This window comes from Vulpes lagopus, chromosome 15, assembly GCF_018345385.1.
Source record: "Vulpes lagopus strain Blue_001 chromosome 15, ASM1834538v1, whole genome shotgun sequence".
Classification (NCBI taxonomy): domain Eukaryota; kingdom Metazoa; phylum Chordata; class Mammalia; order Carnivora; family Canidae; genus Vulpes; species Vulpes lagopus.
In genome coordinates, this window is record NC_054838.1 from 26,792,026 (window position 1) to 26,817,984 (window position 25,959).

Consider the following 25,959-nt stretch of genomic DNA (forward strand, 5'->3'; position numbering starts at 1 on the left):
CGCTCTGTGGGGTCTCCTGATAACCGGATGTTAGGGTAGAGCCAGCGTGGGTGGCTTAGGCCCCTGCACCGCCACCGGAGGCAGGACCGCGGCATCTTGGCCGCGTGCGGGCGTGCAAGGGGGCCACGGGCACACGCACCGGCGGAGGCGCTCGTCCGGCCGCACGTGCTGGGCGTCGGGGCCCAGGAGCCGCGGGGGCGCCGGGGGGCAGCGGCCGAGCGCGCGGGGAGCAGCCCCGGAGCCCGCGCCCGGGGCCCCGAGGACGAGGGGCGGGGTGGAACGGCCGGCCCCGCCCAGCCCGCGTCGGGCCGCCCGCTGTGAGGTGATAAAGCGCCGCGCTCCCGGCGCCCGAGCGCAGTGGCCGCCGCCGACGGCCCGCTCTCGGCTGCTGCTCGGGCTGCGACGGGCGCCGAGCCCCGCTCCCCGCGCCGCGTCCGCCGTCCCCCGACCCCCGAGCTCGGCGCGAAGCCCTGGCCCCGGCGGCCGGGGCATGGGCCAGGGGCGCGGGGCCGTGAGCTGCAGCGGCTCAGCATGAAGACCCTCATAGCCGCCTACTCGGGGGTCCTGCGAGGTGAGCGGGGGGGGGCAGCGGGGCCTCGGCGCCCCCATCCCGGGGGGGGGTTGTCTGCGGGGCCTCGGCGCCCCCATCCCGGGGGGGGTTGTCTGCGGGGCCTCGGCGCCCCCATCCCGGGGGGGGGTTGTCTGCGGGGCCTCGGCGCCCCCATCCCGGGGGGGGTTGTCTGCGGGGCCTCGGCGCCCCCATCCCGGGGGGGGTTGTCTGCGGGGCCTCGGCGCCCCCATCCCGGGGGGGGTTGTCTGCGGGGCCTCGGCGCCCCCATCCCGGGGGGGGGTTGTCTGCGGGGCCTCGGCGCCCCCATCCCGGGGGGGGTTGTCTGCGGGGCCTCGGCGCCCCCATCCCGGGGGGGGTTGTCTGCGGGGCCTCGGCGCCCCCATCCCGGGGGGGGTTGTCTGCGGGGCCTCGGCGCCCCCATCCCGGGGGGGGGGTTGTCTGCGGGGCCTCGGCGCCCCCATCCCGGGGGGGGGTTGTCTGCGGGGCCTCGGCGCCCCCATCCCGGGGGGGGGGGTTGTCTGCGGGGCCTCGGCGCCCCCATCCCGGGGGGGTTGTCTGCGGGGCCTCGGCGCCCCCATCCCGGGGGGGGGTTGTCTGCGGGGCCTCGGCGCCCCCATCCCGGGGGGGGGGTTGTCTGCGGGGCCTCGGCGCCCCCATCCCGGGGGGGGGTGTCTACGGGGCCTCGGCGCCCCCATCCCGGGGGGGTTGTCTGCGGGGCCTCGGCGCCCCCATCCCGGGGGGGGGTGTCTACGGGGCCTCGGCGCCCCCATCCCGCGGGGGGCGGTCTGCGGGCCTCGGCCGCTCCCATTCCTGGTGGGAAGCCGCGGGAGGTTTCCGGGGAAAGGACGACGGGACGAGGGCTCCCGGGGAGGCAGGAGTGTGTGCTCAAGACGGGAGTGCGAGGGCACGTAGGTGGAGGGCTGGCCCGCCTGCAGGCTGAGGTCCCAACCCCGTTCCTCTCCGAAAGCGGCGCCCTGCCCCAGCCTCAGGGTCAGGGAAGAGGCCAGGATCCCGGGGACCTGACAGGCGCAGGCGGCATGGTAGTCAGTTCATGCTGGCTCTGGCACTGAGTTTTTGCCACCTCTGTTACATCACTTTCCTTCCCCCAGCTTGTTTTCCCCGGTGTGTGACATGAGGTTGATATTTAACAAGCCTTCCCCAACCCCGAGCACTGGCCACACTGGCCCTGTTCCCTGGCAGTTCCCTCCTCTGTCTTCTCATCAGATGGAACAAGCCCTGAGCGACTGGATGGGGCAGAGTGGCAGGGTTTTGCAATCCCCCGAAACAGCCACCAGCTGGGGAAGGTGCCTGGCTGGTGACAGGTGTGCCACACTGTCGTCTGCCCTACTTCCATCCTGGAGGCCCCGGGCTGGGGAGCCCACTCAGCAGCAACGCACCCTTAGAAAGTGGAGAGGAGGACCGGGGTACCCTCCAGGAGGCCCAGGCCCCTCTTCCGCCAGCGTGGAATCGTGGAATCGAGGCCCTTGGTGAATATATAATCATTCACGTATAGGTAGAGAAATTGATGGCAAGAGGCATGACCTTCCTGAGGTTTCCTTAACAGAAGCCTTGGCCAGGGAAGACACTTGGGAAGTCACCACAGCTGTCCTTGGTCTATGTGCGTCTTGAAGTTTCCCTCCCTCCTCCTAAGTCTTTATTCTGCTTGCTGAACCTCTCTTACTTAGCATTATTTCTTCGGTAACTGACAGTCGCCTACTCTACCCACCTTCATTTTAAAAATAAAACATACTGATTATTGGAATTTTGAAAAAATAATGAAACATGGGAAGAAAAGAACAATTGCTGGTCCATGAACTATCCAAAAATAGCTTCCTCTTGCCATGTTAACATATTCCTTTCCAATGTTATTTATGCACATTGTATAGAGTTGAGGGCATGCTACAGATACAGTTCTGAATCCTGCCTTCTCTGAGGATTTCCACTAGAGCTCAGAGTCACTTATAATATTCTAGTGGCTGCAAAGTAACCTCCTTGTGGCTATATCACAGTTTAACTGTGTCCTGGGCATTGGCATTGCCCTTGGAGTGCTGCTCATTGCCCTTAGAGAGATACTGAGCTGCCCTTGCCATTTTGGGGACAAGCAGCCTGAGCTGCCCCATGTATCTGGCCCAATAGCATATGACAGCCTCTTCTCTTATTTAAGAAAGATTTTCTGCTCATTGTACCCTTTGATGCCCGCAACAAGGGAAGGAAGGGACTTACCCATATTCATGGTTTTAAAATGCTTTTGTCTCCTGGGAATGGGACTGGTGTGCTCTCTATGGTCGGGACTGGTATGCTGTCTATGGTCGTCCTTCCTGGAGATCCCCTCCCCTTGCCTCTGCTGTCTACCAGCTGGGAGCCGTGTCTTCCAGGAGCTGTTGACTCTGGTTTTCAACCTCAAGTTTGTATTTTAGGAGGACTTTTAGTGAATGATTTTGACCAAGTCCCATAACATCCTATCAGGAGCATTTCCCCATGTTGTTTTCAGATCTTAAGAACTCCTCCCCTATTGCCCCCCGCTTTTTTCTTAACTGGCTGCAAGGAATACCATCTTAGGATCTAGCAAGGGCTGGTATGAAATGCAAACAAGTCGTATGTTAACTCTCTGGATCTACTTTGGCGAAAGACTGGGTGGGGTCAGGGAGGGTGCTGAAGCAAATTTTAGGTTATCTAGGTATCTCCATTAGATCGGCTTTTTTACATCCTTGGTCTTTGAAGACACTCCTCAGTGGCCTGATTTGCCTCTCTGGATAAGTGTCCACTGTTGTGAGGTGGTGAACACCTCGTCAGTGGCGATATTCAAGGAGAGACCATGGATTCTGAGAAAGGAAGTCCTGTGCTAGGTGAGAGATTGAAATAGGTACCTTGGTGACTGGTTTCTGGGCCAAAAGACAAAGCCAGCTGTGGGAGCATGGGTGGGTGGGTGTCTGGTGGGGGAGGTGGGAGTCCTCTAATGTCTGGTAACTTCTAGTCTCTGAAGAACTATCCTGTGCCTGGGGTGGAGGCTGCGGAGTTAGTCACATTTGTATCCCTGCTTTTGTCCCTGGACCAGAGGCTCTTCAGGTCAGAGCCCTCTGACGCCTGCCTAGATCCTCAGGGTTTAGCATGAGACCCAGCACAAAATGGTGGCACCTCCAGGAAAATTCTGAGTTGATTTTTTTGTTCTGTGTATCTCCAAAAAAACAAGGCCAGGAGCAGGGGTGGGATTACAAGAGGCAGGTTTTGATGTCATGGAAAAATCCTTTCTAACAGCTGTTGAGGACTGCAACAGGCTTGGTGTGGATAGAGATGGAGCTCCCCATTACTGGGGTATGCAAGTAGGAGCTTGGTAGGGAGTGAAACTAAGAGGCTAGATTGCTGGGTAATTGGGGCTATGGGTTGACAATCGCCCAACCCAGTCCTAAATCCTAGGATGAAAACATCACTCTCCTATTCCCGTCCCCCCCATTTCTTTACAGCTGTCTCCCTTCCCCTGCACCTCTTCCCTAACCACACAGAGGCCCCTTTGGGGTTATCTGTGCTACTAAGGGCTCCTCTGTATTGGGAAAAGAGGGCTAAGAGTAATATTTTATTGGCCGCTGGGTGACTCAATAGCCGATGTGGAAATCCTGCCCCACCCCCATCCTCCCACCTCCAATTCAGCAGCAAGTACTTGAGTCATAAAATCATAGCTGTCTGTTGGTGCTGGATCTGGCTCAGCTCTCACATTCCCTATGGGATATTGAGGGCTCCAGAGAGAAGGGGCTGGTTCAGAGTTATCAAACCCAGGATTGGAACCCAGATCCATCTCCCAGTCTGTGACTTATCTCCTTAACCAAGAGAGGAGGTGAAGGGCTGAGCACAGGGCTCTGGCTATTGCAGATGCCCAGCAGTTTCCTGAATGAGTAAAGGTTGCTCCCAGTCTCTGGGACGGGATAGTAGATCACTCCTTGCCAAGCTTTTTTTGCATAAGCTGCCCCAATGGTGGAGACACCACAGATCCCCAGAGCTCTGATGTCAGGTGATGAACTGCCAGCTGCCCCTTCATTATATGTCAGACCTTCCAAACTCTTCCAGAAGGCCATGAAGCCCCACGTGAGCAGCCCCCACTGCCTTACAACCTCATCTCCTACCACGCCATGCTCTAGAACTGCCACTGGCCTTCCCTTTCCTCCAGCATTCCCACCAGTTCTGTCCTACCCCAGGCCCTTTGCATGAGCTGCCCCTCTGTCCAGATCTTCTCATGGCTGCTTTGGATCCTCAGCCTCCTCTCAGAGACCTTTTTCTGGCCATGCCATGTGTAGAACAGCCTCCTAGTTACCACATCTTGCTGTATTGTTTCTATCCCTTCTCGTTACCTTATAATTTTTCATGCGTCCTTATCTGTTTGGTAATTACGTCCCCTGTAAGATCATCAGGAGGGAAGCAGGGACTTATCTTTCTCAGTGTTGTCTCCCTGGAATCTAGTATAGTGTATGGCATATAGTAGGTGCTCAGTAAATATTTGTTGAATGAGTGAATCATTAATGGAACCTTAGCCCTCCTGAGAGCTGCCCTGTTCCTCTTGGAAAGAAGTCCTGCTTGTAGTTTCAGTGTGATCCCTCAGTCCTTCCTCAGACCTCCTCTGTTCCTGCTTGTGCTGGGTACAGGGGCTGCAGCTGTTCCCTGCTGTGGAGATCCCTTTGATCTCACCAGGAATTGGCTCTAGGGCCAAGTGCCAAGTAGGGGAAGCTGGGCTCCCTCATGGTCCCCCTCATCACTTCCAGAGCTTTGGAAGCTAGAGAGCCAGGATGCCAGCCCTACCTTCCCTCTCAGACATGGCTGGGTGGCTCACTTACCCTCTGGGGATCTCACCCCCCCATATGGAAAATAGGATCAGAAATCTCAACCTCTCAAGAATATGAGGGTATGAGTGAGCACGAATGGAAAGTGCTTTTTAAACTTGTGACACTCAAGTTCATCCCTGTCATTCATCCTGTGTGACACATGCAGCAGGCTCCCAACACTGTGGAGAGTGGCAGCCTCTGCTCTGATGTGTCCAGGAAGGCTTTGCCCCCATGGGCACTTGGGGTGTGGGCCTCTCAGTTTACTGATGGAGCACCTTCTGCATGTCAGGCTCTGTACAGCCCCTGCATCAGTCCACCCTGGCCCCTGCCTTTCAGGGGGACGTACACAGGACGGCAGCACACAGTGAGGCACACAGCGATGGGGAAGGAAGCACGGGGAGCTGTGGAGGCCTCAAGGTGAGGGTGGGACAGCTACATTATCTTGGTTGGGGTCAAGGAAGGCTTTCTGGAAGAGGCGACATTCTATCTGGATATTGAAAGATGAATAGGTGTTAGCAAGGCAGGCTATAGAACATTCAGGTATAGGGAACAGTATAGAGGCATGGGATTTGTCGGGATGGGCAGTTTGGCTGCAGGGCCCCAGAGTGATGAACCCACGTGCCAAGACCCTGCTACCAAGAGGCAGAGACGAGAGAAAGAGGTTGCTGTATCCAGGCCTTGGGTGGCACACCTGTAACCCCCTGGTTGTGCGGGGGAGGAGAAAGATTTGAAGGCTCCTAAGAAAGGTGCACTCAGACTTCTTGGCCTCCACCACTTCTCAGGTCTCCTGGGTATATGGAGTTGCTGCTGGCAGAGAGCCTGGGGCTAGGAGTCAGGTCTGAGGTCTCTCCAGCCCCTGTGCTGCCACTGAACCGCTCTGTAACCTCAGGAAACCACTGCCCCTTCCTGACTCTCAACTATAAAACGGGCAAAAGCCTGATAGAAGTAGCTGCCCAGGTTCTGGTTCAAACCCAAGGAAGCCAAACCCACAAACCCTTTGGGCAAATCCACAGACTTGGGAAACATGAATTCCTTTTTTTATTAGAGCAGATTTAAGAGTCCTGAGTAAAGGGCCAGGAACCTACCCTGCATCTGCTTCCCATGTAACCTGGCAAGACTGTGCCCTCTTGGGATGTTAAGCCTCGTCGCTGGTACAGTGAAGAGAGCTGGAAAAGCCGGTCCTCTTGGGTTCATTCCAGCTCTGCTGTAGAAATGGGATTTCAATCCCCTGACTGCTGTGGGTCCATGGGGCCCAACCTCTTCCTCATTCCTGTTCCCCACTTACCTTTGTGAAAATGGGCTCATGTCCTGCCTGGGGCCCAACTGAGTGCCCCCAGAAGAGCTAGCTCCCCACACTTGCTCATTGACTAGGATAGGGGCCTCTTTGGAAACTCCTCAGTGACATACGCACAGGCTGGCGGTGTTGCCATGGCAACTCCTCCTACTTCAGTAGCTATTTTTTTTAATGTGCCAGAATGTGGGGGTGGGGAAGGCAGGCCACTGGGGTCCTAAGCAATCACCTCCAGGTTCAAGAGTCCCAGGAATATGACCTTCCAAGAGCCCCACTTCCCTCACCTCACCTCCCAGGACTCTACCCTACTTCATGAAAACCAAATACTTCAAAGTCCAGGCCTCTGGAGTAGCCCAAGGTGGGGGGGCTTGTAGTCCTTTTAGGGATCTTTTGTGGCTAAAAATTTATTAGTAGATTCTAGCAGAGCACAGAAGGCTCAACTTGTGGGGACCTCAGATTTCAGCGAATCCAATCCAAATCTCTATTATAGTGCCAGGGGGGATCCTGAGACCTCAGGGGCAAGGGGGAGGCCCAGGGTCCCAGCCTATCTGTGGATACTGGGGACGCCCGGTTCCTTGCCATAATCCTACACAGGAGGTCCTGAGGCAGGAATCCACTGAGCCCGTAGAGTCCTGCTGGCCATGACGGGAGCCTCGCAGCCAGCACGCCCACCACAGCTGTGTGTCAGCTTCCCCTTTGGGCCAGATGTCCCAGCTGGCACTGCTTTAATGACACCTACCCCTGAAAGGAGAGGCTATTAGTCTTTCCAGGAAAGAGCTCACCAGTGCTTTGGGACCAGGTGAATGACTGGCTTATTGCCAAGGCACCATCTGAAGCTGGTGAGGGGAATGAGGGGAGTGGGCAGTGGTGTTCTCGGCCTTTGGGATGGAGCCCAGAACTCCTTGGCCTGACATTCCCAATACTGCGTGGCTCCCTACCCACTTTCTCAACTAGACTCACCCACTCACACAGTTGCTATGCTCCAGCCTGGCTGAACGACTTGGGGTTAATTCCTCCAATTTCTGCTCTGTCTTCCTTCCAGGCCTTTGCAAATGCCAATGCCAGGCCTCGAGCACCTGGGGTCCTGACCCTGCACCTTCCCCGTCAGCCTGGCTAACCTTACTCATCATTTACACCTCACCTGACCTATTACTTCCTCCAGGGAAGTGTCTCTGAGAACATTCTCCGGATCAGGTTGGAGGCCTCCCCTAGATTCCCTGGCCCTGACTTACCATCCATGCCTAATTGTTCATAGCCCTGTCTCCCCAGCCATGGCTGGGGGTACTGCCTAGGGGCAGAACTCAGCCTCAGCAGGTATCCAAGAAGCAGAGGAGAAGCAGCGTTTGGCAGCTCCCACCCTAGTTCTGCAGCACCAGGCCTGATGTATAAGGGTAGTTAGAAAACACTTGCTGAAAAAATGGTAGTATTTGGGCTCCATCCTTCTCTTTCTTGCTCTGGAGCCTTCTGCTGTTGTCCTTGCCTTTAACTCCAGCCTGTCTAGCTGGAGGAGACCCGTCTCTCCTGGTTTCCCAGAAAGCTCCGTTTGACCATCTGTTGTGGCACACAGGTCAGTCAGCTGTGGACAGGGCCTATCTTTGTCGCGTCTGGACCCTGTCTGTTCATCTCAGTCCCCTCCAGCGTCCATTCACTCGGGAAACACTTGACCGAGCATCTGCTCTGTGCCTGACCCCATGCTGGGCAAAGGGACCCAGAAGGACAAGATGCGGTCCCTGCAAACAAATGCACACCCTTTCCTATAATGAGAAATGCTGAATATAGGGGTGAGGTCATCTTCCCTGGGGAAGAGTCAGCCAGGAAAGCCAGGAAGGTTGAGAAAAGTCTCTGAGGGGTCAGTACTGGTGGTATCTACCAAGTATGAGCTGAAGGACTGACCAGATTGGATCTGAAGGTGACAGGACACTAGTTGGGGGGGGGGGGGGCTGTAGGCAAGGGTAAAAGTGTGAGAGTCTTCCTGGAAGGAAAGAGTATCTGGCTGAGCATGTGGTGAGGTACTTTGTGTGCAAGACTTACAGGAGCCCTGGCATGGACTAGGGCTCTGGTGGACGAGGACTGGACATCTGCTGGAAGGTACCTATCAGGGGCCAGAGAAGAGAACTTGCCTCTGGCCTTGAAGAAGTAGCATCTGTTAGGCACTCAGCCTAGCTTCCTGGGCCTCCCTGGCACTGGAGGAGTCTGCCAAGGTCAGTATATCCATCTCTCTGCCTCTGTGCAGACTAGAACCCAGCCTCTTTGGAGCAACTTCCTCACCGTCCATTTGGCCACTGATGTCTGAGGGCAGAACTTAGGTCCAGGTGGCCCCAGGTGTGACATCCTTGGGGCTGAGGACATGAGCAAGATGACTTCCCTCCTCAAGGAGCCCCTGGAGGTGGGGGATCTGGGTGGCTCAGTGGTTGAGCATCTCCCTTTGGTTCAGGACATGATCCCATGGTCCTAGGATCGAGTCCCGCAATGGGCTCCCCGCAGGGAGCCTGCTTCTCCCTCTGCCTATGTCTCTGCCTTTCTGTGTGTGTCTCATGAAGGAATACATAAAATCTTTAAAAAATACTTTAAAAGAAGCCCTTGGAGGCTATTCACATCTCTGTGACCTCACTGGCATCTTCCTAGGCTTTATCAGGTGTGCCAGGCACTCTTTGTTTTTTTTTATAAGTTGTTTAGATTCCTCACCACAATCCTGGATTATAACTAAGGAAGACATGGAGTCCCAGACAAGGATGTGGCTTTCAGGGTCTCACAGCAGGCAAGAGTCAGAGTCAGGGTTTGAATATCACGTGTGCTGATGTCAACACCTCTGCTCCCAGGCAGGGCAGGGGTTGTTATACCCATTAGACAGGAGCCAAAACCAAGGCCCACTTGATAATTACCTAGCATTCACCCAGCTCTGTAGTTTTTATGAAGCTCTTGCCTATACACCATCTCATTTAAGTCTCACAAAATCTGGCGAGGTGGGTCTTCGCCCCACTGCCCAGATGAGGAAACTGAGGCTTGCACAGGAAGTGACTCACCAAGGCTACACTTCCTGCTGGTTAGAGGCCAGGTTCTCCTGACGCCCAGCCTCCTGTCCTCTGCACCTTTTCCAGCCTGGAAGCCCTCCTCCCCTCCGAGGGGCCAATAGTGAAGGTGAGTGGAGGAAGCAGTGGGAGCCACCCCGCAGCATGACCCATGGCTGTCCATATGTGCTCCTGCCTCCTCATGGAGGATCCTCTTGCTCCCCTTCTAGCTCATCATCCCACATTATTTATCTTCAGCGCTCTCATCTGGCATCACGTCACACATTTACGTGTAGGTGCTTTATCTCTCCTGAGCTGGATTCCAGCCCCTGAACAAGTGCAGCTTTATCTGTTGTGCTCACTGTGGTTTCCCTGGTGCCTAGTTCAGTGCCTGGCACCTCCTCAGTACTGTAGGCCTCAAGCCTGGTCTCTGTCGCGGCCCACCTTCTCCAGGAGGCCACTTTTGGCTCCTCAGGCCATTCCCAGCTTCTCTATTTTCAGCTTCCGTTTTCCGTAAATGTGAACCCCTGGGTCATTAAGCCAGCAGTTTATGGCTGCCTCAGAGCCTTCATTCCCACAGATGCCACAGTCACAGCACCTGCTTGCCTTCCCCTCACCTCCTGGGTCTTGTCTCCAAGGCCTTGCTGAGGCCTTGCTGCCCCCTGGAGCCTCCCCTGCCGGCACCCCCTCGCTCAGCCCCCTCTTCTCATAACGCACTGCCTCGGGGCTGTCACTTCCTGACAGACTCTGTTGGCTCACTTCTCCCACCCCTTGCCACTGTGGTCCGCGGTAGAAGCGATGGCAGTAGCTGCCATCTGATCACCTGACATATGCCGAATGTACCTCCCATGCACTGTTCCTTTTTCTTGTCATCCCAACAATCCTATGAGGTGGGGATTATTCTCCTCATTTTACAGATGAGGACACCGAAGCTGAGGGAGGCTGGGTGACTTGTCTCAAGTCACAGAGCCACGTGGGGGCAGAGCTGGCCAAGAGGCCTTCCTCAGATTAAGGGGGTTAGAGCTCAGATCCTACCCCACTCTGGCATGTGGAAGAGGAAGCCCAGGAAACCCTGGTTTCATCAGCCTGGGTGTGGCCTCCCTGGTCACTCTGCTATCAGATGTTGGGCAAGGAGGTGTCCACACAGCCATTCCCACCGCCACCCCAGCCTAAGCTCTGCGACTGATTGGGTTGGGCTCCACCGCCATATAGGCAGCTTTGGCTTAGCCCTGGTGGCGGCAGCCAGACTTGTGGGAGCTTGCGGGTGGGGGGTTGGCATCCCTTGCATAGCCAGTCTGTGGGATGATGTCCCTGGGAGGGTTGGGGCATGGTTGGAGGCCAAGCAGGTAGCCCTCCCTTAAGTAAGAGTATGTTCCTGAAGTCTGGGTGTGCGCTGGGTGTGCACTGGCTTGTGTAGTGCGAACCCGCCCTCAATAGCTTGGCATCACGGGAATGATGAGGGACGCAGAGCCCACATTCCAGCCTTGAGTCCTAGCTACCCAGTACCCTGACTCCAACCTCTTTTGGCTTCACCTCACCTCAGTTTCCATCTCTGTGAAATGGAGTTGCCCATCCCCTTCCTGGGGAGTGCTTTGGGACTCTGAAACCCAGATAGATGGGGGGCCTCCTTTCTGGGGATGAGAGAACTGCTCTGGCTTCCCTGGCAGCTCTACTCCCTCTGCCCTCCATCAATCTAGGAATAATGAGCTGTGTAAAGTAAGTGGTTAGAGAGATGGTGCCTGGGAGCAGCTGTTTGAATGCGCTGTTGGGGACATTTCTTCACAGGACTAGTGAAGTTACTCTATGGTCTGTCTTATCTCTCTCCCTGAGAAAAAGATATGTAGGTAGTGCATTTTGTTCCCATTGCAGTGGGAAACTCCTGCTCAGGCCGCTCAGTCTGACTTGGACATCCAGGCCTCCTACTGCCTCTGTGGCTCATGGGTCTTCGTTCACGTGCAAGCACCTTCTGAGCACCTTCTCTCACTGGGCCCTGTGCAGGGCTCTGGGCACATAGATGAATTGGTGTGAGCCCTGGCACCCAGGAGACACTGGTGGAGCAGGGTGGCCAGTGGGCACGGAGGGTGCTCTGTGCTCAGGGAGGCCAGGAGAGGGTGGTGTGAGAGCAGACTAGACTCAGCTAGATGCTGAGGTTCCCTGCCAGCCCGCTCCCCCGCCCCCAGACCTGGGGACAGTCAGGCTAAGTGTGAAGGTGGTGACAGTGTGGCATCTGATTGCAACACTGGCATCCACATAGGCCTCTTCCACAGCCTGGGCAGAAGAGGTGCTGACGGCTGAGTGGTGAGGGCCAGCTGTGACCTGGGGGTGCTTCCCATCCGCTGGCCAGCCATACCAGGACTGTTGCTGGGCGGTGAGCCTCTAGGTCTGTCCCCAGGACAGACACCAGAGTGCAGCAAAGAGATTGTAGGATTCATCCTCCCCACCCTCACTGTAGAGATGGAGGAACCAAAGCCCAGAGAAGTAAGAGTCGCACAGGTGTCAGTGGCGGAACTGGGACCGAAACCTCAAGGCATGCTGCCATTTCACCTGGTCTGGCCCATGACCCAAAACCCTGTCCCCTCTCAGCTTCCCCCTACTTTGTTGTGGGAAGAAGAGAGAAGGAACTTGGAGAGACCTGCCGTCGGGAACAGAAAGAACCCAAGCCTAGAGGTCGGACCTGAATGGAGTCCAGCTATGCTACTCTGGCCGAGTAACCTTGGCCCTGTCACTTTTTTTATCATCATCAAAATGGGAGTGATGATGCCACAGTAAGGGATCAAGGTGCCTGTGACAGTGCTGTGTGGGCCATGTGGGCAGCGCACCTGTCACCCAACTGTGAAGAGAGGAGCTAGGGAGCCTGAGGAACAGCCCGAAAAGAGACCAGTTCTTTCTGTCACTCGGCAAATCTTTGCAGTGTTTGCTCCAGGTCAGGCCCTGGCAGGCCACTGGAAACCTAGATGTAGATCAGACCCAGGTCTGACTCCATCTTGGGAGAACGGAATTATAATCAGCAGCTAGTACAAGGTGAGGGACGGTGGGGCCCAGAGGGGGTCTTCTTTCCTCTCCCTTATTTTTCTATTCTGTGGGCCTCTCCTGACTTCATTCCAGATAGGTTCTCTCCATGGGCAGGGGGCAGGGAGGATGGCTTCTGACAGTTCCAGGTTTGCTTGGCCTTTAGTGTCTATAATCCCAGAGAAAGAATGACAACCCCTCTCCAAAGGCTTACACTTTCTGGGTTTTGAAGGACAAGCTGCCTCATCTCATTGTCAGGGTCTCGTCAGGTGGGCACAGCAAGGAGGGATTTTCTGGGCACAGGAGCAATGACTCAGCGTCTCTTAGGTCCATTCGGGGCTTCCACTGGGGCTGGGGTTCAGTGTCACGGGCAGGCCAGCTCCAGGGCTGGGCTCTGCAGTCAGCCAGGTAGGGATGGTCTGGCCTGGAGGCAGCCGAGTGGGTCAGGCCCGAGGAACAGAGTGGCAGCTTCACCCTGGGCTCCCTCTCTGGGCAGCCTCTTACTCTGACTTCTACAGAAACACCTGTCATGCCTTAGTGGACTTGGCATTTCCTACGTTGTTGCAGAACGGGCTGTGGATGATAGTTGGAGTAAGGCAGAGTGAGAACAAGTGAGAAAAAACCTGCCTCTCACCACTTGCCACAGGGCTGGGGCAAGTTCTTTAGGCCCCTTCTTCCTGTCTGGTTAATAAGGTGAGGGTCGCACCCCTTCCTGCACTCTGACTGTATCTAATTGTGAAAGACCACTAGTAAATTTAGCAGATGGATTTGGATTAGGCATTAGGAAGAATTTGCCTTTTCGATTGTTTCGATGGAAGATATGTCACCAATGTGGAATTACTGGGCAATCCCTCTCTACGCAGGAGAGCTCCGTATGATGAATGGAACCAGTTGGCTGGCCCTGACCCAAAGCAGGGGCTGGCCAGCAAGAACATTCCTTAAGCGCTTCTCATGCTGCTGGCCTCGGGGTCCTGTCTGCAATAGGAATAGGTCACACGAAGCAATGTCTGATGCCCTTCCCTTCATTTCCTTTTATTCCCTGCCTAGCAGAAAGTGGAGGCCTGCAGCTCTTCCCCCTGCCTCCTTCCCTGCTCCAGACTGGCCCTACCTGAGACTTGGGCTGAGGATCTTTGTTAAAATGCAGATTTCAATATGGTAGATCCAGCATGGAGTCCCAGACCCTGCATTTCTAAACAGTGCCCAAGCCCCACTTTGAATAGGAAGGTGCTGGAGTACATTCTGTCCTCTTTTCAGCCAGGGCACCTAGTCTGCCCCAGACCCAGAGCAGGGACTTACCTACCCTTAGTGCCATGGCTCCTGCTTCACTTCATCTAACACAGCCTGGGGGCCTGGGTGGGGGGAGCTGCAAAGTCATGACTTGGCAGGCTAGCCCTGGGATCAGGGATTCAGGCCTGTGCTTGGGCCTTACTTCTCTCCCCCACACACCTACACAGGTCTTTCCCTACTTCTGTACAGGTTTACCGGGCCCTGAACATAACCTACCTCAGACCTGCAGTGTCCTATATACAAGAGCCCTTTGTGCTTGGCACCTGCTGTGGAGGAAAGGGAAGTTCCCTGAGCAGGGAGCAGGAATCTGTGTTCTAGCCCTGGCTCTACTTCCTACTGCCTGGGTAACCCTTGCAAATGAGTGCCCCTCAGTCACCTGAGGATCCTGTTGGGCCCTATTAGATGATCCTAAAGGAAGGGTTTCAGGCTCCAGCACAGGTTTTGGGGAGGTGTGGAGGTAGAAAGGGCCTCTGGTGGTAGGATTTTCATTTAGAGGGCCAAGGAGCACTTATGGCAAAATGTCTGTTATGCCTCTGTGGCCCAGCTTCATTTGCTTTTGTGTTTACATACTACCCCTTCCACCCAGTTACACCTGCAAAGTGGTAGATGTTACTGAGCACCCATAGGTGCCATGCACTGAGGATATGACCGGGAGCCCTTGAGGTCTTGCTTGTTAAGTGGAACCAAGGTTCCACTAGTGTCTAGTTCTTCTGCTGGACCATGCCCCCTTCTTCTGATCCATTAGACTAGGTACAGGAGATAGGACTGGTGTGCCTGCCTTGAGGTCTGGTGTTATCTGTGTGTCTCCTAAAAGTTAACTTTCAGCCAGTGAGGTTTATGTCCCTTCCTAACTCTGTTGTGACCTTGTTGCTCTCTAGATTTTGAAGAAATGCAAAGGCTTGAGTGTAAGCCCCTAACCCCCTCTCCCAGGAGTAGGCCAGTGTGAAAGGTCATGAAACCTTCAAGGACAGCATTGTGACTCAGTCCTTGGGCCTTGCAGAGTGTCTGGTGTGAAGGAATGTTTGAGCAGCATCTAGTAGGCACGCAGTGAAGATGTAGAGGGTGAAGAGCATGCAGTTGGTGCTCAGTAGACATGGGGGTTGGAAGTGGCCCTCTTCCTCTGGTCCAGCTGCTGGAAGGAGTGGGGCTATGATTAGGAACCTCACCTATGATCTTCCCCAAGGCTGCCTCTCCTTCCACTGCCAGGCTTTTTGGCCCTACTGCCTACCAGCCACTGGAGTCCAGGGCATCATGCTGGGAGCAGATCCAAACAGCCAATTAAGTGGGTGCATCCTGTCCTAACTTCTAGGCTTGGCAGCCGCTTGGTAACAAACATAATTGTGGCCCTCACTATCCCAGGCTTCTCGAAGCTCACTGGCCTCTGGGTCCTTTGGGGGAAGCAAAAGCTCCCACCTGATTCCTCTCTAGGCCCTGAGTTGAAGCTGAAAGTGGAAATTCCTCTAAAGGTGGCAATGGTGGTGGTAGTGGTGGTGTTGGTGTGAGGACAAGATGGTTCAGCCTGCTGGGAAAGGGGTCCTGGGGATGGGAGGGGGCAGGGATTGGGGTTCTCAAAGTACACTTAGAGAAAAAAACATTGCAAATTGGATATTGACCCTCTGTCCTTGGCCTCACAGGCATAGATAGCAAAGGTTAAATATTTGTACTAAGATCCAAATAAAGGATAAGGACAGAAGTTTGATTGGGGTGGAGGAGAAGGAAGAGAACTGGCAATTATGAAAAGCTTACTCCCACCCCAGCCTCTTTGGATACTTCATCTGGTCTCCAAAATGACCCCGTGAAGGGAACACCATTCCCAATAGGTACATATTAAAGCTAGGACACAGGGAAGCGTGTAAACAGCCCAGAATGACAAAGCTACTGGGTGGCAGGCAAATCTCCATTTGAACCCAGGTCTGTCTGATTTTGTGGCCCATGCTCCTCTCACACTGTGGGAGGTGTCTGTGCAGGTGGGTTGGTCCTGGGGATCTGAGACTGGAAGAAAGCATGGCAATAGGCTGACCTCTCCCCTCTGCTGCAGGCACTGGCTCCAGCATCCTCTCCGCCCTCCAGGACCTCTTCTCCATCACTTGGCTCAATAGGTCCAAGGTGGAAAAGCAGCTGCAGGTCATCTCGGTGCTACAATGGGTCCTGTCCTTCCTTGTGCTTGGTAAGCTGGGGCTCAGAGGGTGAGGGCAGGCAGGGTCCTCCTCAGCAGAGCTTAGAGCAGGAGATCTGCTCTGCAGAGGTGAAGGGGAAGAGCATCCTCCAGCCCTTACCACCTTTTGGGTGCCAGGTCAAATACTCTATCCCCCTAGCCATGTGTGAGGACCCAGATGCAGTGGGAGGTGGTGATATGGGTCCCCTCTTACAGATAGGAAACCCAACTCTCACATAAGGTAAGTAACTTGTCCCAAGTCACCCAGATTTGAATCCAGGTCTCTAGGACCCTCAAAGCCTCTGCTTTTCCCACATACTACCCTGCCTTACCCGCAAACATTTTACAGCAGGTGTGTTGCTTTGCCTTAGTGTGGTATGGTTGGTACCAGTTTGAGTGCTGACCCAAGCTCAAACAAGCTCTGAGACTTGGAGCTCTTTAAAAGTTAATTTCCTCATTTCAAATGAAGCAAAAGTGCTGCCTTCTTCACAGGGCCTTTGTGGGACTTGAAAATAAGGAATGAGAACATGCAGCACAGGGCCTGGTCACGGTGGGCCCCCATTATATGGCAGCTGCTGTTGGGATATGCCCTCAAACCCTGCTCCCAGCTGTCAGCACCCTCTGCTGGATGAGGTCCCTACCTGCTCCCCTGGGCCCATTAAAAGCTTCCTCCTTTTCTCTCAATCCCTCCTCCACCAGTGGCTGTGGCTACACCCGCAGGTTCAGCTTAGTTCCCATCTCCCTCCCTGACTTGCTACCCAGCCCAGGTTCAGTCCATGGTGGATTGTCTGGGAGGAGGAAAGAGCCCACGTATGGGCCAACCCCTGCTCTGCCAGCAGCCTTACTTCTTCTACCCACCTCTGTGTTCTTGGCGTAATGAGAGGCCTCCTGGCGTGTCAGAGCAGAGCATCACAGAGCACATTCCCTTGTCTGTGGGAGAGTCCTTCTGGGCACAGCACTCTTGAGGATTATCCGGGATGATGGGGATCATCAGGAGTTCCATATCAGTGCCAAGGCATGGAGACCTCTGAGACCACATTTCCACGGCTGTTCCATGCTGCCCCTCCCTTCCTTTGCACAGCAGAGGGATGGGGCAGGGTGCTGTTTGTCAAGCCCCCTCAATGTGTCTTTCCCTTTCTACTTCATGGACGAGGAAGTAGAAATTTACAGAGCTTCAGTGACTCTCTGAGACTGTGAAGCTCATCAAGTGGCATAGTTGGGATTTGGGTGGAAGCCCAGAGTGCCTGCCAGGGAGCCCACCTTACTGGAGAGCTCCGAATTAGTGGGCCTGGTCTGAACCAGTTTTCAGCTTTGGCCCAAGTGTAGATTTTAGGGAGAGGGCCACAACCCGCCAAAATTAGGTGAAAAATTGTATGTGAGAATATATGTACCTTTCTCTGGGGTGAAGGGCAATTACCATCCTCAGATTCTTATAGAAACATATGGCCTCCAATAGGATAAACACAGGTCTGGGGAACAGTAAATTAAACTGACTCCCTTAGGGCTCAAACCTCCACCTTGGCCTACTTTGGGCTGCTTATTAGGATCCTAGAGCAGAGAGCCCAGGAGGGCAGAGACTTGTCCAAAATGAGGAAGGAGTGGGACCAGGACAAGACCCCATGGGCTACAGCCTCCCAGGTGTCTGTGCAGCCTGCAGCACCAGCTCCCTAAGTCCCCATTTGCACCCAGCAGCCGCCGTTAGCCCTGTCTCAGTGGGTCAGACCCATGCAGTATGCAACAGGGCCTGGCCTCAAGCTGTAGGTTAGCAATTGATCAAGTCCACCATAGCCCAGAAACTGGCCCAGCATCTTCCCAACGCCCTTGTGTAGGTGGGAGTCAAGCCTGCTCGGATGGGCAGGTCTGCTGAGCGGCTGCTAATTATTGCCCAGAGCAGCCCCAGCCACTCCTTCTCACTCCCACCCAGATCTGCCAGCGGAGGCTCATCTGGTGTTGCAAGGCAGCTGAGGCCCCACTGGCCTACATCTGAACAGACTGACTGTCATTTTTGTGCAATGGATCTCTCTGACATTCTGATAAAGGCAATAAACCTTCCTTAATGTTTTTATGTGTAATACAAAGTACATTGGGTTCCAAAGAAAACTAGTGATATTGAAGTGTAAGTATGTACACAATTAAGAAATATTAGGCATACAATAATACGTGTGCTTCTTTATTATTACATTAAATAAAAAGATCTGGTGGCAGATGTAATGGTTGCTATTATTCTTTTTTTTTTTTTTTGGTTGCTATTATTCTTAATCGTTTATGAGAGCAAGTGATTTTTTAAAGATCTCTGCTACTGCTATAAATGTGATATGAAAACATTTTCCTTTCTTTTTTTTTTTCACTTTTGTTTTCTATTGGGGTCAGTCCACCTGTACTGCTAATATTGCTGTGGTCCTTTATATGCATAAATGAAGGAAATACTAAATTTTCCTAATAGATGGGTGAAAATTAAGGTGTCATCTTGTTCCCCATCCAGTCCATGGATCTCCAGATGGAACACTTGGCTGTGTGTTCTCTTCTCTTTCACATCATGTTGTTTAATTTTCCCTTTCTTTTTTTTCCTTTCTTTCTTTTTTTTTTTTTTTTCACTTTTGTTTTCTATTGGGGTCAGTCAACCTGTACTGCTAATATTGCTGTGGTCCTTTATATGCATAAATGAAGGAAATACTAAATTTTCCTAATAGATGGGTGAAAATTAAGGTGTCATCTTGTTCCCCATCCAGTCCATGGATCTCCAGATGGAACACTTGGCTGTGTGTTTTCTCTTTCACATCATGTTGTTTAATTTTCCCAGCACCCTGTGAGGACGTTGAGGCTCAGGGAGGGGCCACAGCCAGTGAGTGCCAGGGCTAATCCAAGCCCACTCTCTTCGAGGGCCCTGCTTTCTCCCTGTCGCTGAGCTGTCACAGGCCACCCTGCTCACAGGCCTCTGTGACCAGACTTTTGAATCACCAGCTTCACCAAGACATGGGGCAGAGGTGACTATGATATTGGTCCTGGGCCTTCCGTGCATGGAGCCAGTAGGTTCTTTCAGTAGTTGTTTACACCTCCAGGACCCTGTGATGGGGCTGCCAGCTGCCACCCTGTGGCCTACGAGGATGAAGCAGGGAGCCCCTCGTTCAGAGGACTAGGAACAGGCTCCGAGAAAGGCCATTTGGCAAGTTCAGCTCATTTTTTGCTCAATAAACGTGGTTTGTTTCCTGGGTTGGTTTCTGGAGCTGGCGAGGTGAATCGGCATTCCAGCTCCCAGGGAGCTCAGGGGCTGGAAGGCTGTGTACAGGAGGGAGTCCTGTGCGTGCTAGGAGAGAGGGGCTGTGGGCACATGAGGGTTAGGCGGAGCAGGTCACCTGGTTTTCTGGGCTCAGAAAGTCCAGAACTGGAATATGGTTCCTGGACTCACAGCTAATTCTCCTTTCCTCCAAACAGGCTGCCTTAGCACCAGTGTGTGGATGGTAGGTAGGGGTTCCCATCTTCCCAGAGAGCTCAGACTTTGAGGCTGGGGTGGGGGGCCTGTGGCTCAGCTCCTGCTGGTCCCTATACCCCTTAGGACAATTGGAGGTTTGATGGCAGCTAGATTTTCAGGCTGCTCAGACTCTAGCCTGAACCTCAGGGCCCTGCCCAGGTCTACCTGGAGAATCCACCTGGCCTCTGAAGGAGCTTGGATACCTGTGGAGTCTAGGGGGCTGGGAAAGCCCTTTTCCCAGGCCTGAGAAAGGGGACCAAATGCAAACTGCTCAACAATGTGAATGACTTTGTAGGCTGTGAATGCTTCCCTAGGGTCTTATCTTCCCTATCTGTGACATGACACTCCCGAGCTGGTCCGGGAAAGCTGGATGCCTGGTCACTGTGCTGGCCATGGGTACTCTAGGGCTGTGTGGCTCTGGATCCCATGCTCTTTCTTCCTCCTGCTGTGCTGAGCTTCCGCTGGTTTCCCAAAGGAGGGGGGAGGGCCAGATGGACTCTCTATGAGCCTAGGAACAGGAAAATGGTGGTCCCTTGTTATCCACAATGCAGTCCTCTTCTACTCCTGAGCTAACCTCATCCAAGGCAGCTAAAAACAGTACAGCTATCTTGAGAGCGGCAGTGAACATAAAGTGACCAGGGTTGACTTCCCTCCCTGAGCAGTGGGGAGGGTGCTGGATGGAAGCCATGCTTCTACCAAGGGTGAGCACCTCCTGCCCCCCAGCCCTGTGCTGAGTGCCAAGGGGCAAAGAAGATATCCCCCCCTCCCCTAGTGCAGAGAATTCAGAGGTGAGAGATCCATATGGGAAGGTAGTGTGAGACTGGAGAATGGTTCTTGGAGAGATCTAGTCTGGGCTAGACCTTGAAGGCTGGGTAAAAATGGGAGGATAGAGGCCCTGATGAGGGCTTCCAGGGGCCAACCAGATGGCCTCATCAGGCCAGCCCTGTGAGGGCTAGGTAAGCCAGCTCTAGTACAGATTTTCCTTCCTTTCTGAGCCACATTATTCAACGTTAGAGTCGGAAGACCCAGAAAGGAGTGACCGTGTGGCAGCTGGCCCCAGAGCATCTTCTGAGGGCCCCGCTGTGGTTTTTGCAAGGGGACCTGTTGGGCTCTGGACTCTGGCCTGTTGCTCTGTTATGTTAGAAAGGGCTGGCCCTCCCCCTGGGGCAGGGATCCACCTCTGTCAGGTCCCTCTGGTGGCAATCTGGGCCTTCTAGTTTTTGGTGGACTTCTAAAGCCTAGTGCAGATTATGGATTTACTGGCCCAACTTGAGTTTGAATCCTGACTTTGCCACTGTCCTGCTGAGTGACCTTGGGCACATTACCTCTTCTGGAGCCTTAGTGTTCTTATCTCCAAAATGGGATAAAGTCTCCCCCTACACACAGTTGAGACAGTGGCTCAGCCCAAGTCCTGAGATGTAGAGGCACTCAGTTGGTGGTCCCTCCCTGTGTCCACAGTAACTGTGGTGAGCACTGGGGTGGGGAGAACTTGCAAGGAGGGGCCAGAAAGAACAGCTGGAAGGATGGCTTTCCCAGTGTTCTGCCCAGACCACATGGAGCCCATGAGCTGCTCGCCACCAGGAACGTCTGTGAGAATCTAAGAGATGAGGTTACCGTCCCCGGGAGCCTCATTCTACCCAGGCTGTGGCTGTAGGCTGCCTCTGCCCATGGCCCCAGCTGTGCCAAAGCCATGTCACTTGATGAGTCTGTGCCCAGAGGGGAGACTGAGGCCCACCCAGGGAGGGTGGGGCATGACCCATGGCCATCTGCTTTCCCCCCAGGAGTGGCCTGCAGCGCCATCCTCATGTACACGTTCTGCACCGACTGTTGGCTCATCGCGGTGCTCTACTTCACCTGGCTGGCGTTTGACTGGAACACGCCCAAGAAAGGTAGGAGCATAAGCTCCTCAGCCCACCCCCCTGCCCTTGGGACACTTCCTCCTGTGCAAGCTGAGGTTCCTCAAAGTGGGTGCTGCCCTTTTTACTTAGCACCTGCTAGGTGAGAATTGTGGAGCTAGGCCAGGGGGTGGGGTGGGTGGGGGTGTTGAAAGCCCCTCTGAGGGCACCATCCTGGTGCTCAGAGGAGCTCACACCCAATTAAGGGTTCGCATAACTTGAAGGATCGAAGGTGGAAGGGCGGGGGGCGGGGGCAATGGCCCACACCGTGACAGGCCCCTAACTCAGGGTTCACGCTGGCTCTGTCTTCTCTGCTTTGCCCAAATGTCACCCACCCCCCACTTCCGCTCCTTCCCGACACTGTATTTTGTTCCCTGGAAGGTGGCAGGAGGTCACAGTGGGTGCGAAACTGGGCTGTGTGGCGCTACTTTCGAGACTACTTTCCCATCCAGGTAAAGCCGTGCGGGTGTTCTCTTGGGAGGGTGGGAATGGACAGGGAAATCTGAGCTCAAGCTGTAACTCACGCATCTGCGGTTACCACATGGGCCGAGTGACCCCCTTCCACTATGAAATCTGTTCATATTCTATCTCACTTTATGCAGTATTTGAGGCAATTTAGGATACATACAATGTCATACCAGCTAAAAACAAAAATCAAGACTTGAGGGGAAAGACTTCTAGTATAGTTCAGCCATCAGGGTCAACAAAGTTGCAGCAGTTGAGCTTTGTGGTCAACTCTTAGCTTCCCGGCAGCCAAGGCAAAAAGGGAAATGTGATAGTTGTTGGTTTTTATTCAGGGAAGGGAAGAAGCATGCTAGTTTCTTAGGGAAACAAGACTTGTACTAGCATTTGGATCTAAAAGATGTTTCAGACACTGAGATCATTAGTGATATAAAGGGCACATATAATAGCAGATATTATGGCTGTTGCTTGTCTGCCTTTTGGTGAATATTAAAAGCCTAACTTAAAATGGAAGTGATTTATCAAGAGCAATACTGAGGTAGTTTCAAGTCCATCTGATCTGAACCACGGATACAATTGAAAGCAGTAGGTGAGAGAGGCTTCTTTTCCTTCTGAAGCTCTGATAAAATGCCACTTTTCTCAGCCAGTTGCAGGGGGCTTGCTGGGCTCATGCTGGGAATTAGGGCCCAGGAAACTAGATGTTCTGTAAAATAAGAGTGAGACCCTGGTTCTGAAACTCAGGGAAGGCTTCTGGAGGATGCACTCCTAGAACTCCATCTTAAAGATGAGCAGCACTAAAGAGGCATGGAAACAGATGAACGCTTAGGCGCCTGAGTTTGAGAAGAAGCCTGGGGTGCCGGCGGGGTATTGAGGAGGTAGAGTGGAGAAGGAGGATCTCCATGTATTGGGAGCTTTCTAGAAACCAGCACCTTTCCTCAACGAGTCCCCTTTAACCTTCACAGTACCCTGTGAGGCGGGAATTTGTTTTATCCCTTTTTCACAGAAATAAAACCTGCAGGTCAGCGTGTAGTAAAGCTGAATGAGGCTGGTAGCAGTTTGAGCTGAAATTCCACTTGCTGTCTGCTTCAGAATCCTGCACTATTCCTACCACAGCGTGCTGCCTCCCTGTGCAGCAGAACTATAGGAGATGGCATGGAGAACTGGGCTTCTCTCGGGTTTGGAGGCGGAGGCTGGAAGAGCCCTGTATGACCCTGAGTGAGGCACCATCCCTCCCCCCATATGAAGCAAGTTTAGACTAGGTTGGTCTCTGCATTTACTTCCTGCTGCACCATTGGCTGCTCTGGGATCCCCATGCTGGTCCTCTAAGCACCTGTCTTCTTGGGACCAGCCTCAAGGTCCTGACAGGATAAATGATGACTAGGTCTGGACCTTTTCTCATCTTTACCTGGCCCCCAGCCGGTGGTCTACAAGCCAGGCTAGCAAGGCGGAGGCATCTGGGCCCTGGTGCATGTGGGCATTGCTGGGGGATTGTGGCAGAATCCTGGAGGTTTTTCCCTGCAGGGGAAACACCTGTCTGGCCAGCTCACTGAGCACCCCAACACTGGCACACGCTAGCTGCTTAGGGTAATCCAGCAGAAGGCAGTGGGGTCTGAAGAGCGGAGGCAGCATGTGTGAGAATGAATGTGTGCATGGTGTAGGGTGGTGTATGTTTGCTGCTGTGACTCAGCGACTGAGACATCCTGGCATGCTTCCCAGAGGAGGTGGCCGGGTAACCCTACATTCCTCCGCTGCACTCAGTATTGGGAGGGAGCTCCTTCTGCCTGCCACAGCCTGAGCCAGTTTTCCCAGGATCCTTGGGGTCAGTGTTCCCGCTCTTGCCTTTCCTTGACCCCAACTCTCTGGCTGCAAGGAATTCAAGGCTGTTGTTGCTGGAACAATGCTGCATCATCAGACTTAACCCCCTCATTCTAGAAGTGAGGAGACTGAGTCCTGAAAATGGGCACAGCCTGGTTTAGGCTGCACGACGAGTCCATGCTGGCATTAGTACTAGAAGCCAAGCCTTAGGCTCTTTCCCACTGAATTCCTACTGCCTGTTTCCCTGGGAGAGATTCAATGCCAGATTTCCCCATTGGATTGAGCCCCATTTCCTGGGTTGTGGTTAGAGACCTGGTTTGAGCTCCTGCTCTGTCACTTTATTCACTGACCAGCAGCTATTGTTCCCTGTCCAGGTCTGGGCTTAGCACAGGAATACAGCAGAGTCGGCCCTGGTACCCCTTAGGTGGGCTCACCATCCTAGTGGATTCTGCTAGACTTTGTCACTTTCTGTCCAAGGGGCCACAGGCACATTTTCTCAATCTCACTGAGCCTCATTAGCCTTACTTTTAAAATGGAGCAGTTCATATGATAAGAAGTGGTAAATTATGGGTGGATGCCAGGGATTATAGCCTCTTCTCTCTGTTGGGACCCTTTCATCAGGGAGTAGGCCGCAGTGATCAGAGCAGCCTGTCCCTCTGGAAGATTCCTTGAGTCCAGTAGCCCCCTTCACCCAACAGGATACCCAGTGACCATTGACCAGAGCTGGGATAAGCAGGTGCCCTTCTCTTCTCATCTCCACATTTCCAAAAGAACCAAGCAAAATTCTGTGTCCCTTTTCATACCTCTGTTCCAAGAAGTCAGAGTTGGAGCCAGAGGGCACCTGTGAAGCTGGCCCTGAGAGGGCCCCAGGCACCAGGACCGAAGCCAACCTGGGCCTGAGGCATGCCAGGGCATGGAGCCTTGGCCTGGGCTCTGCTGTTTCTCATAGGTCATCTTGGCCAAGCCCCTGATCCTCAGGCTGCTCTTTTGTGCAGGGAGGGTTTGGTCTTGGTGATCTGATGTCAGAGCTGACGCTCTGTGGTATTCTGTGTGGCCCTTCTGGCCCTCCCCATTTTCCTGGCCTCTTGTCAGTGATTATGTAAGGCTCTCTAGCTGTAACCACCCGCTCACACTTCCCCCGCTTCCTTTGGATAGCTCTTTGCCACCAGAGCAGCTCAGTGAGCCCCAAGAACATTCCTTCTAGCACAGGAGGGCTCATGTGATAGCAGCAGTCATGTGATTTCAGATACCACCAGGTACCTGAAAGAGGAATGCTAGTACCTAGGTCCCCTATCCCTGAATTATAGGCAGGATCTTTGAAGAGGAGATCAGGAAAGATTCTCTGAGCTTAGAATACCTATCTGTCCATCTGCTTCATTTCCCAGATGATCCTACTAAGGCCCAGAGAAGAAGGACTGTCCCGAGATCCCAAAGCAAGTTGGTAGCAGGGCTGGTATAAGAACCAAAGCTGTCTACTTCAGGGCCCATGTTTTCCTCCCATGTTCCTCCATTACTCTGCCATGCTGGGTGAGCTCAGGCAAGTCTGCTCCTCTTTGATTTTGAATTTCTTCCTCTGTTTGGTGCCAAGATAGGACAAGCCCATTTGAGCACCCTTCCTGCCCTGGGAGGCAGAGTGGGAGGAATGACTTGCCAGGAATGTGTCCCAGGCTTATGTTAGCCAGTGAGCCTGGCCTGGGCAGTCCCTTGGCCTGAGACTTTGCCATGAGAGCAAGCATGTCAACAGAGCCTTCATCAGCTGTGTCTTCCTTCTCCCTCCAGAATGGATGCTCTGTCCAGCCCTGAGGGCTGGCTTGAAGACAGATCAAAGCTGTATCAGCCTGCATTCTTCTGGGGACTGCCCCAAGGGCCATTAACTTGCAGTGTGTCCCAAGGCAGCTCACTTAGCAAACGCCCCCCAGACAGAGATGTGAAGGTGAGGGAGAGGTGTTTTAAAGAGCCAGCTAGGGAGCACCTGGGTGGCTCAGTTGGTTGAGCATCTGACTCTTGATTTTGGCTCAGATCTGATCTCAGAGTTGTGAGATCAAGCCCCACATACGGTTCCACACTCATCTTGGAGCCTGCCTGAGATTCTCTCTCTCCCTCTCTCTGCCCCTCCCCACCCAGCTTGCATGCACTTTCTCTCTAAAAAAATAATTAGAGAAAAGAAGAGAAAAAGAGCCAGCCGAGCT

At 53.8% G+C, this 25,959-nt stretch overlaps 1 protein-coding gene across 1 annotated transcript in view; it reads left to right on the top strand.

The window, feature by feature from the left end:
- The first annotated feature begins 323 nt into the window (after window positions 1–323).
- The window catches only part of DGAT2 (diacylglycerol O-acyltransferase 2), a 32,582-nt gene continuing 6,946 nt past the window's right edge, over window positions 324–25,959 (top strand). Inside the window, exons 1-4 of the mRNA XM_041729706.1 lie at window positions 324–571; window positions 16,013–16,141; window positions 21,380–21,487; window positions 21,875–21,945. Coding sequence (XP_041585640.1) covers window positions 532–571; window positions 16,013–16,141; window positions 21,380–21,487; window positions 21,875–21,945 — 348 coding nt within the window. The 5' untranslated portion in view covers window positions 324–531. The remainder of the gene's footprint in view (window positions 572–16,012; window positions 16,142–21,379; window positions 21,488–21,874; window positions 21,946–25,959) is intronic.